Here is a 12,592-nt window from a genome sequence, read left to right as displayed (position 1 = left end):
ATCTTGAGGGGTCTGACCGCAGTGATCACCACAATCTCAAGAACATACACCTGAATCTCAACTTGGAATGAGGGTGGTGAATCTATAGACAATGAATGGAGTGGTGGCACACATGCTCAACTCGAAGCTCGATTGCAAGGTGACACTTGAATTTCTATTCTTGAGATCACAGAGGGTCCCAGCAGTTGGACCCCTGTGATGAGACGCTTACCCTCTAATCTGTGGATGGGGATCAGTGTTGGAATACCCATTTAATAGCATTAATTTCCAGGAATAATAACAAGAGTTTTAAGTACATGTGCTTTAACATTGTTGTTTCGTTGGAATGCTGGTATTTAATAAAACTACATGTCAGGATAGTTTATCCTGTATTACTTAGTGAAATGATGGTATTATGGTTCAGGTCTGAAGTGTGACTGCTGGCAAGCAAAACTTCTCCTGATTTGTAATGACAATTAGATTGTCTTGATTTACACCGGCAGGTACAGAATGCTCAATGTTGTGCAGTGTAATGCCGTTAAAAGGGTTGTGAAACCACAAGAGACCACTGAGACCAGCTGATCGCATTGAGGACCACTGCTGAAAGCCCTGATCACCAGTTGCTCACCAGGCAACTTATACTCTGTACTGAATATTGCTCCTGGAGGGGCTAGTTCAAGGCATATTAAAATAAGTTTTCTGCCTCATGTTAGCAAGACATGCTAGCTGCTGTCTATAGGATTTTCATACACTGGATCTACAGTTCTTGACCTGGACATCAGACCAATACAGAAATAATTAAATTTACACTTTTAATTGCTGTCAATGAATACTGCTAAATTGTAAGCAAATTTGTTTAAATTGAGGAATGTGCCTTACACAATGATACTCCTATTCACACATAAGACAATGCACTTTTTTCTTGCAGAAATGTTGTATGAGATAAAAGCAATTTAGATTAATCATTTTCCCTACAGCGACCAATCACAACTCAGCTTTCATATCTCTGGTAAAATGAAAACTGAACTGTGATTGGTTACCATGGGCAAATCAGAGAGATTTGGTTACACCATAAAAAAGCAGAATAATCACACTAATATATACCCATAGCTATTTACTGAGAATGAAATGTAAACCATATACTGTACATACAATGAGAATGAGGCTGGTTCGCAAGAAGCTGTTGATGCTTGTAGTATATAACATTTAGCAATGTTTAGTTTTGTAACCCACCATTACAGCACATACACTTATCTGCTAATACTGAATATGGTGTATACACACTGTGCACTTACTTATTTAGGCCCAAAGGTGTTAGCAATGTCACATAATGTTAAATAAATTTTATTTACACAGTTTTGGTTATTTTAAGTAAACTTTACGTACAGTATAGACATTGTATTTGCTTAATTCATTCATCATTTTAGCAAGTGCTTTAGGGAAAGTGAAAATGAGACTATGCAAATGGAACAAGTTTACTTAAGAATCCATTCAATTGATACATAAAAAATAAAGGTTTATCAAAACAGTGTTGCAAAGACTATGTAACTACATTGCAGAAATATTTTCAAAGCAGAAATCATATAAAAGAACATATAAAATGATTTACAACTAGTGTGGTGTGGTGCTGTGCAGATTTTGCAGTCTTAGCACAACCCTTGTAGTTAATTTTTTATCTATTATATCCATTGGGTACTAGATTTTAACTTAAAGGATTTTTCTGAGCTAAAAGAAAATATGTTAAAGTATTTAAATTAGTGTGAATGCTTAACAGGTGATGCCACCAGAGGTCAGAAATAACATTTTCTTTGTTATCTTATGCTCTGTATAGCAATTTAGTATTAATGACGCTTTGGCATGCTGTGGAGCATGATTACATTGTAACGAACACAGTTTTTTTGACCCTATTGACAGCAGGGTACACTCCTCTATTACAAAATGTATGGTAAAGCTTTAGTTACTCACTGTCTTCACACACATCACAACTCTGTTGCCAGCCACAGCTTTGCTCTTCCATTGCTTACTAGAGCTGCTTTCCAGCATGTGAAACACAATCGCTACTGAGAAAGGGATTATTAGGGGAGAGCCAGAGAAAAGTAGAGATAAGGCACAGATGTTTCCCAGATCACGGAGAGGGGAGATATTCATTAGTTAATTGTATGGGATGTCATACAAACAGATGATAAACAATGGAAGCATCGTAGCTACAGACAATATAATAGTAAGTAATGAGTCTCACACCATATAAACAACATATTTTTTAAAGAGTTGGAATAACCCCCTAAAGGTTACTTTGATAAGACTGTAATGAGGCCACATTTTCGGTTTTCGGTTTTGGCCAATCACCTAGACTTCCCTTTGTTCGATGTAAGCTATCATAGTGCTCTACAGGGACCTAAATCTGGTTCAGAAGAACCATGGAAAGTGCAAGTATTGTGGCCTTTCTACGGCTATGTGAAGCCTGTCTAAATTGTAGTTCTAGTTTTGGTTTGAGCCACAATAAATATCAGGAAACTGCATAGTTAGCACAACTCATACAATGTTAAAATAGAAAATTATTATCAGCAATCTAATAATAATGATGCAGTGAAGAAAAAAAAAATCCCTACTCTTGACCTACAGGCATCAGAATAAAGGCACTGACAGAGACTGGCACGATGCCTGTTAGTATAGCATATACAGTCATTTTACAGAGGAAAACGTGTTATTCCTTTTGCCCTACAGAAAAATAATGGAAGGGAGTGGCTCAAAACCTTGTAATTGTTTTTACTTAGCAATATGATCCACACTAGTCCTATTCAATCCAGCATGGGAAAGGTATACAAAGAAAAATGTTAAGTTCATCAAATAGTTCATTTATGCATCACTTGATTATTTTATTTAATCTAGAGAAACGAATTACGAAACCTTGCAGTTATAGTAATAAAGTATGTATAAATGAAAGTCTGAGTAGAATTCTCTGCAATGACGTTGCTCCCGAATCAGAGGGGGAACCAAAATAACAATATTTTCTTACAAAATGAGAGAACAGCTAGTGAGGTAATAAGTTAAAAACTGAGCACCAATAATACATTTGTTAAATGTTTTTCTTATAAAAAGATATTCATAAAATTTATTTTACAGATTTTTCATGCAAACTTGGCATCGGCTAATATTATTTCGAATTAGGCCAGCTTTCAGTGTATCTGCAGACGGAGAACCCTGAAATGTCTTGTCAATAGTTGTAAGCCAGAAGCTGTATTTGTTAGCAAAATAATGGCAAGTTCCGCGACCACCATTGCATTCAATAAATGGAGTTGCTCTGAAGTCTTCTAAGCAGCTGCCAGGAGAGGAAAGAGGCTGTCCACCGCCCTCGTCACCTGCGGCCGTGTGCTGAAATACAGATAGCAAAGTTAGATTTAGACAGGTGATATTTATATCCTTACAGCGTGATATATTGTGCATGGTCTAATACATTATATCTCCTAATGTTCAACACAAAGGGTGGTTTATAACTGGTTATAATTAGAAAGTCCAAAATAAATTTTGATATATGTGCAACTATTATGAGATTTTCATACAAGTGTTGTATAACAAAGCACCAATAAGTCACTAATGATGCTATTTCATTTCAAATCTTAGAAGCCTAACTGGTGTAACAATAAACTTCCATGCATGTGGGGAGGTTGTTCAAATTTTCAGGTACAATCAATTTCAATTCAGGATTTTTAGTTTAAAGGGGTATTTTTTTTTATTTTTTTATATCAACTGGCTCCAGAAAGTTAAACAGATTTGTAAATTACTTCTATAAAAAAAATCTTAATCCTTTCAATAATTATCAGCTGCTGAAGTTGAGTTGTTGTTTTCTGTCTGGCAACAGTGCTCTCTGCTGACATCTCTGCTTGTCTCGTGAACTGCACAGAGTAGAAGAGGTTTGCTATGGGGATTTGCTTCTAAACTGGGCGGTTCCCGAGACACGTGTCATCAGATAGCACTTAGACAGAAAAGAACAAAAGAACAACTCAAGTTCATCAGCTCATAAGTACTGAAAGGATTAAGATTTTTTAATAGAAGTAATTTACAAATCAGTTTAACTTTCTGAAGCCAGTTGATATATATATATAGAAAAAGTTTTTTCATGGATAACCCCTTTAATGTATGCACACAATAAAACCCTTGTAATATAAAGGGACCTTAAATTATATTATGTTATATTTACAATTTAAGATCATATAAAAAAAAATAGATTAGCAAGAAATTCAATATAGCTTTACACCATTTAGACAATACAAACCATAAGGAACGAATATCCAATCCACAAGCTTCTCCAACCATCCGGGCAGAATGGGATGGATGCATCTTGGCTATGGATGGCAATTGCAACTGCAGGAGCCTCACAGACAGTACAACGACTTATATAGGGTTTAATTTCTTCTTCCACTAAAGGCATCATTGGAATAGGAGCTGTGGTCGACAGCCAGTAAGATTTATCATTGCGACTGGCATAATAGCACACATCACCTGGGTTGCAGTATAAAAAGGGCATTGTACTGAATCGCTGCAGACAAGATCCAGCAAGACCTAAAGAAACACAACCAATAAGATTAGACTATAGGGATGCATACTTTATGATACCTGTTATCAATAGAACAATTGTTCCTGCTGGTGACGCCTGCTCTTACTGTAGTAAACTGTTGAACTGTGATCTCTATTCGTAGATCTTCACATCAAGTCTATGTATTAATAAAGATACTTAAATGGGCACTGTCATTAAAATTATTTCTTTGCATACAATACAGCAGGTAAAATAGATATTTGTAATTTACTCCCTGTAAAAAAAATGTCTTTTAATGTCACTTTCATGGCCTTATAAATCTGGCCACTAGGGGGTCTCCCTTCTGGTCCAGACCGAATTCCGTCTGCTCAAAAGCACAGACTTCGGTCTCCTTCAAGACTGGCAAGAGACCAAACTCAGGAAGTGTGGTCTGGCCATAGGCAGTCAATAGCACTCGCTCTCCCTGTTTCATACACAGGCAGAGAGCGAGTGCTATTCACTGCTTATGGCCAGACCGCACTTCTTAAGTTTGGTCTCCTGCCAGTCCAGCAGGTCTATGCTTCCAAGCAGACAGAATGTGGTCTGGACCAGAAGGAAGACCCCCTAGTGGCCAGATTTATAAGGCCATGAAATTGACATAAAAAGAAATTTTCTATACTGGGAGTAAATTACAAATATCTAATTTACCTGTTGTATCATATGCCAAAAAATTATTTAAATGACAGTGCTCATTTACTAGCTACTGGCCATTGCAAGACTGCGCCTCTAGTTTCGTAAACCTCTGGGTTTCCAGGACTGGGGACGTGATGTCATGTCACGCCCCCTCCATTCATGTCTCTGGTAGGGGGCGTGACTGCCTCCCATAGATATGAATGGAGGGGGTGTGGCATGACGTCACGTCCCCAGTCCCAGAAACCCGGAGGTTTCCGAAACTAGAGACGCAGTCCCCGCATAGAATGCGGGTGCTGCAGGGAGATCACTGGGGCTCCCAGCAGCGGGCCCCCCGCCATCAGACATCTTATCCCCTATGCTTTGGATAGGGGATAAAATGTTTTTGCCCAGAATACCCCTTTAAGAGGCATTGTTATGGAATTATTATTGACGAGTATTTCTTGCATTTTGGCTATTTCTTGTCTCCACAGAAATACCACAGCGGCCTATGAGTCAAATAGTTAAACTAAACATTACAACATCTATTAGTTCCTATAATATTGCTGGATATTATAATTTTCTTTATTACACACATCCAGTTACCTAAGTCTTGGTTGTGCGCTTTCTCCTGCCCTTCAAAATACAACAGACTGTATCCACTCCACAATTTAGCCATGCCAACCGGGCACATGGGCTCTTGGTCAGTCTGGCTGTGCTTTACTAGGAGATAGCCAATGTTTACACTTCTTCCTGGCATGCCTGGCAACCCAACAGTACCTGGTACACCAGGGTTTCCTGTCAAGCAAAATAAACGTTAATATGTTTTTGACAATATAGTTATATAAGTAAAATCTTGCAAAGAAAGAGGGCTCGGTACAGCTCTCATACACCCAGATAATGACGTACATGGACCCACAGTCAGTGCACCTATAGCGGGGTGCTCAATCCAAAGTGCAAAGTAACACGCTCCTGGTGTCCCTCCTCCCCATGCTGTAATCTGCCGGTCACCAAATAAATACAGCTGTCACCTTGTACATGGTGAGTGCCATCATTGTCTTTCTTGGTCATAGTAATATAAGTATACACTGCTGTCACTGCCGGTACAACCATATTACAGGGATGTGGAAATCCTATCCCCCGACATGTAGTTCCGGGCGTCAAGAAGGTGAATTTTTCATAGCTATATTGGGCAAGCAGGGCCGGACTGACTTCCCCCCTTTTTATTTTTTATAATGCCGGTGTGAGTTGCAGGAGCGGATGCAGACTAGCATGGGACGCAAGTCTGCACCTCACAACGGTGCTCTGAGTGTATGGATTGGGCTCCTGACTCGAGCCCACTCCATACTCGGTGGCCCCCGGCTGATTTCAGTAGCTGAGGGGCGCCGCAGGCGGCTATTAACCCTTTAGATCACTGCTGTCAAAGTTGACAGCATTGTCTAAAGGGATCTTTTAACCATCCCTGGTGGTCTAGCGGGGTGGATCGCCCCCCCACAGCACGATCGCTGGGGGGGGGCGATCCCCTTTGGAGATAGCCGGAGGGCTTACCTTTTCATCCATGGCTGCCCCCATAGATCTGCATTTGATTGACCAAATGAACACAGATCAATGGAGTTCAATAGAACTGCATTTATCTGTATGAGGAATCTAAATGATTCCTGCTAAAAAAGTGTATTTAAAAAAGAAAGTTTAATAAAAGTTTAAAAACACCCATTAACCCCTTCCATGTTAAAAGTTCATATTACCCCCCTTTTCCATATAAAAATATGTAAACATAATAAAAATAAACATATTTGGTATTGGCACGTGCATAATTGTCCGAACTATTAAAAAATAAAATGTTATTTCCCGTACGGTAAATGGCGTTAACGTAGAAAAAAAAAAATCACAGAATTGCATTTTTTATGTTTAGAACATCATATCCCAGTAAAAAAGTGTTCAAAAAGTCTGATCAATACCAAAATGGTACCATTACAAAGTGTCATTACAAGTGTCATTACAAAGTATACTTGGCCCCACAAAAAACAAGCCTCATATGGGTCTGTAGATGGAAAAATAAGAGTTATAGCTATTATAGGACAAGGAGGAAAAAACCAAAGTGCAGAAACTAATAAAGACCTTATTTACATACTATTTTGGTTGAAATTATTTTGTCTACCAGGACAAGTGGATTTTCTTGAGAGACAAGTAGATTATGTTCTGCTTTAGTCCCTTGGACAAGTATTTATTTATTTATTTTCATTTCCACACCCCTGCATATAGCACCTGAGAGACCCAGTTCTTAACTATAGTCACACTTTGCCACCTGTAGATTATAGCATATGTATTGGATCATTTTGGCACACAACAATACAGGCAATGGTTTGGTGTCTCTGGGCCTAAAAAAGACCATATGAGGCCTCTGTATACTGCGCTGTATCCGATTTTTACTGAATGCCTCCGAAATGAATAATGCAGATAGCTTTGCTGTTCCATAAAGGTATAATGATGTTTATTGTCCCAATATAGGCCAAAGTGACTCTCTTTTGGCTTTTGTTAGCTGAGTGGCTAAAGAGCAAACGAAGTGTGAAAGTAGCCTTAGTATGATTCAGTCTGATACATTTTCAGTTACAAAGTCTACTTACCCTTAAATCCTAAAGGACCCCTCTGTCCCATAGACCCTTGGTCTCCACGACTGCCAGGTGCTGCAGATCTTCCAGATGTACCTGGTACACCTTGTTTGCCGTGTGGACCCTGTGCACCTGGAAACCAATTTTTTTTTAATTAGACATTGGTAATTATTTGTCTCCAACCCCTGACTTTTCCAGCAATATTAACCTGTTGGGGACGGAGGGTGTACCTGTACGCCCTCCGCCCACTCCCTTTCTATAACACGGGGCCACGCCATAAAAATAAACATATGTGATAGCGCCGCGTGTGGAAATGTCCAAATTATAAACATATATCGTTAATTAAACCACACGGTACGCACAAAAAAATTCCAAAGTCCAAAATTGTGTATTTTTTGGTCACTTTTTATATCAGAAAAAGCAATCAAAAAGTCCGATCAATACAAAAAAAGGTACCGGTAAAAACTTCAGATCACAGTGCAAAAAATGAGCCCTCAAAACCAAACCTACAATTACTGGTACATTACTGCTATAAATACTTAGGTTTACTTAAATACACAGTTTTTCTCTAATTCTACACCAGTTATGCTAGGTTTGCTGCCCATTTGTGGGATATGATACTGTTAGGAGTCGCGCCGAGGTCAGACACTCTGGCCGTGGACGCACCCCTCCTCCGCTGCCCGGCATACTCCGTACTGCGATTCACATCCCGCGATGTGATCGCAGCCTGACCACTGTGTCTTACCTTCCCCGTACGATTCCTGCCGGCTCTGTGAAATTTAAAGGGTCAGTACACATTTAATTAGTTCTTGCTTCTCCATGACCCTATAAGTACAGGCACTTCCTTTTGACCCTTGCCGGATCTTTCTACCTTATCAGCCTAAGAGAAAGCGTTCAGTTGTGTCTTGCCTTGCCGTGTATCAGACCCTATTGCTACGTATCCTGACCTTGCTCCGGTGCCGCCTGACGTTGACCTCTCGCTACGTGAACTGGCCTTGCTACTGAGCCGCCAGCCCTGACCTCCTGCCTGTCCTGACTATGTGTTGCCTAATCCTTCCCGTACCACGATGCACCTCGGCAGCCCGTGTGGGTGAGTCGTATCAGGGGTAGCAAACTGGGTGCCACCTGCCGCAGCAAGTCAGTCCTGCTTTGCGGCGGGCTCTGGTGAAAACCAGCAGCACCTTTGACTCCACTCCCTGGTACGGATCACGTCATCATCCACACAGGTACAGCGGATACACTTCACCTCAGCTGTAACAGATACAAATGCTGTAAGTATATAAATTAGTAGTATAAATTAGGCAAATATTTTGTATACTGGGAGAGCCATAGCATATATTTAACTATATTACAGTAGGGAAGCCTAAAAGGGCACAGCAGAGCACCAGTCCTTTCAATCTAATATTCAGAGGATCAGTTGTGTTTCAAATATCTGTACTTTGATAAAACTGTTGAAGAGTCACACCTTTATCACCAACAAGACCTAAGGGTCCCATGTCTCCCCTGATGCCTTCAGGGCCTATAACACCTGTTATACCAATTGGACCTGGTTCCACTTGCATTTGTAATGGTTCCGCAGGAAATCCTGGAGATCCAAGTTGACCCTGTGGACCTGTAAAAGATTATCATAAAATCAAGGAAGACCTTAAGTCATAATAAATTATCCAATATTTTCTCGACAATACAGGTGATCATAGATTTGGATTAATATTACATAAAAGTACAGATACAAACTGGAAAATTACAGCAGAGATTATTTTGGTAGTCACCTTGTGGTCCTTGGTTACCCTTTGGTCCTTTAGGACCTCTGTCGCCTGGGAATCCAGGTAGTCCAGGTGCACCTTCACTTCCCTGCACACCTGTTTCACCTTTTGACATTAAAAACTAATGTCAGATTTACAAGTATATGAAAGACGTACATTGAGATGTAGGAATTTGTTACACATTACCTTTCCCCCCAAGAAAACCTAGAATGCCAGTAAATCCTTGTGGTCCTCTGTCACCCTGAATTCCTTTATCACCAATGTTTCCTTGTAATCCGAGTGGTCCTGGCTCTCCTTTCTCACCTGGTCGTGAGGGCAAACCTGGTCTTCCTTGGGGGCCTGGGTAGCCTAAAAGCACAAGTCACTCATCTTTATATTAATTGGTTGAGTGTAGAAATGAAAGGGATAATCACAAAAGTATTAATATGGACATAAATACCTGGTTGCCCTAGAGGACCTGTAGAGCCCACATCTCCTGGACTACCTGAGTAGTTAGAAACACCAGGAACACCACGAACACCATCTGGTCCAGGTAAACCCATAACACCGGGCAAACCTAAAAAACAGAGAGATGATATTTTAATGGCATATATGAATAGACAAGTAATTTAATTCTAACACATTTGTGTGGAAATACAGAAATGGATATGTGGACTGTTTCCCACCAGTACATAAAATGCTGGAATACAGATACTTTGTATAGTAAACTTTTAATATTACAGTCCAGCTTCCTTCAAGACTACTAAATGGGACACATGTAGACACAACAGGAAAAGAAAATAAGGGATGAAGAGAAGGAGGGGCCTAATAAGAAGGGATTTATTTATGGTCTAAGAATTTGAAAAGATAATCCATTGATACCAGGTCCTGTTGAATCTGTCTTCTGAGTGGTCATCAGTTGCTGTAATACGTTTGATTCACAACATCTCTTATACTCAACCACTTGGATAAATCTGGATTAAACTTTTCTAAAAAAAAGTGGGCCTCCAAGTTTTGCATTAACCATTTTCTAAATGTTGGGCCTTCGACTTTTGCATTAACCATATTTCGCCGAATCCTCAGGGTAAATAAACATATCCTACATGTATGTCTCTAATTTTACATTCTGAGCTAAATTTAAAAAATAAACAACAAAACCCTGATTTTAAGAGTAATATAAATCTTTTTATCAAAGTTATCTTTAAAACAGCTTTTAATTCTAAACTGGAACATACTATTACCAGAAACATGGCACTCACCTGGCTCTCCCCTGGCTCCTTTCACACCTGGATTACCAGGTAATCCAACAACATTACTTTGCTCACCCTGGTCCCCTTTTGCACCACTGGGGCCTTTGAAGCCCGGGCTACCAAATGAATCTGTGCCTATAAAAATATGATACATCAATTTCCATCCCATTCATAATTGAATTACTGCAATAAGTACAGAGCGGATGTTTACCATACCTGGCGTGCCTGACTGTCCCTTTGTCCCGGTCAGTCCTTCAATGCCAGGGAGTCCTCTGAGCCCAGGAAAGCCTTTAACAGAATGAATTACACAATTACTTTGAAGGTAGAGTAAAGACACAGAAAATGCATACTGGACATATAGGTCATATTTTTAACAATCCCCACTATAACAGCAAAGAATATTATGTCTCTATATAGCTTGCTGTGTCTTGACTAGCTAGTTTAATAGAAGCAGTTTTCCAAATTTCTATAGGGCACAATTGATTGTGACACAATAACATTTAGACGTAATGCACGGTGCGGTTATTTGTCATACCACTATTCAGGGGAGAATCCAGAGTCTAGTCTCGGGAGGGGCACTATCAAAGTATCGTGCGGTGGTCGACAAGCCCCCTCCCATAGACTTGCGTTGAGGGGGCGTGGCGTGATGTCACAACCACCGCAGCCCACACCCAGAGTTCTGAACAAAATGTTCCCCCCACATTAGGATGGCAGTATAGTTTCCCCCACATTAGGTTGGCAGTACAGTTCCCCCCACCTTAAGTTGGCAGTATAGTTCCCCCCAGATTAGGTTGGCAGTATAGTTGGCCCACATTAGGTTGTCAGCATAGTTCCCCCACATTAGGTTGGCCAGTATAGTTCCCCCCACATTAGGCTGGCAGTATAGCCCCCCCCCCCACATTAGGTTGTCAGCATAGTTCCCCCACATTAGGTTGGCAGTATAGTTCCCCCCACATTAGGTTGACAGTATAGTTCCCCCCACATTAGGTTGGCAGTATAGTTCCCCCCCACATTAGGCTGTAGTTCCCCCACATTAGGTTGCCAGTATAGTTCCCCCCACATTAGGCTGTAGTTTCCCTACATTAGGTTGGCAGTATAGTTCCCCCCACATTAGGCTGGCAGTATAGTTCCCCCACATTTGGTTGTAGTTCCCCTACATTAGGTTGGCAGTATAGTTCCCCCCACATTTGGCTGGTAGTATAGTTCCCCCACATTAGGTTTTAGTTACCCCACATTAGGTTGGCAGTATAGTTCCTCCCATATTAGGTTGTAGTTCCCCCACATTAGGTAGGCAGTGGCCCCCACAGACATACAGCCTTCAGCCATATACAGTGTATGGCTTGAGGCTGTATGTCTGTGTACTGCCCCACTTCAGTGCTCCAACCACCGCTCCTCCGGTCAGGGGTCATGATCTACTGCTATGGCCTATAGGCCATAGCAGTAGGTCCTGGGACCGGAGAAGCGGTGGTCGGAGCACCGAAGATGATGTGCCGCTGGTAACTTACCATGCGCGCCTCCTCCTCCTAGCTGCTCCACTCTGCTCTGTTTCTATGGGCGCACGCATGGGACATCAGTGACGCCCCTGTGTGCGCTACCTCCCGGGAGCACCTGCGTTTTTTACATGGGTCCGCAGAAAGGTAACTGGGACATCCTTGTGTCCCCAAAAGATCTTTCGGAACACAGGGATGTCCCGAATGTGACGGGGGAAATTAATCTGGGGGGGGGGGCAATTGCCTCGTCTGCCCCCCCTGGATCCGCCACTGCCCCTGATAATAAATTAAAGGGGAACTCCGCGGAAAACCATATTGTTTTATGATCCCATATCCTAAT

General features: G+C 41.0%; 1 protein-coding gene across 3 annotated transcripts in view; it reads right to left on the bottom strand.

Annotated features, from left to right (window-relative positions):
- Window positions 1-483: 483 nt before the first annotated feature.
- Window positions 484-12,592, bottom strand: part of COL4A2 (collagen type IV alpha 2 chain) — a 300,203-nt gene continuing 288,094 nt past the window's right edge. For all 3 annotated transcript variants that reach the window (XM_056555742.1, XM_056555743.1, XM_056555745.1), the window contains 10 exons: window positions 10,979-11,050; window positions 10,772-10,897; window positions 9,973-10,089; window positions 9,720-9,881; window positions 9,540-9,638; window positions 9,236-9,382; window positions 7,786-7,902; window positions 5,768-5,959; window positions 4,253-4,539; window positions 484-3,351 (listed from right to left, as the gene is read on the bottom strand). In XM_056555742.1, coding sequence (XP_056411717.1) covers window positions 3,097-3,351; window positions 4,253-4,539; window positions 5,768-5,959; window positions 7,786-7,902; window positions 9,236-9,382; window positions 9,540-9,638; window positions 9,720-9,881; window positions 9,973-10,089; window positions 10,772-10,897; window positions 10,979-11,050 — 1,574 coding nt within the window. In that variant the 3' untranslated portion in view covers window positions 484-3,096. The remainder of the gene's footprint in view (window positions 3,352-4,252; window positions 4,540-5,767; window positions 5,960-7,785; window positions 7,903-9,235; window positions 9,383-9,539; window positions 9,639-9,719; window positions 9,882-9,972; window positions 10,090-10,771; window positions 10,898-10,978; window positions 11,051-12,592) is intronic.

This window comes from Hyla sarda, chromosome 2 (genome assembly GCF_029499605.1).
Source record: "Hyla sarda isolate aHylSar1 chromosome 2, aHylSar1.hap1, whole genome shotgun sequence".
Classification (NCBI taxonomy): Eukaryota; Metazoa; Chordata; class Amphibia; order Anura; family Hylidae; genus Hyla; species Hyla sarda.
The sequence above is the reverse complement of the archived record's forward strand: the minus strand, read 5'-3'. Positions and strand labels throughout refer to the sequence as shown.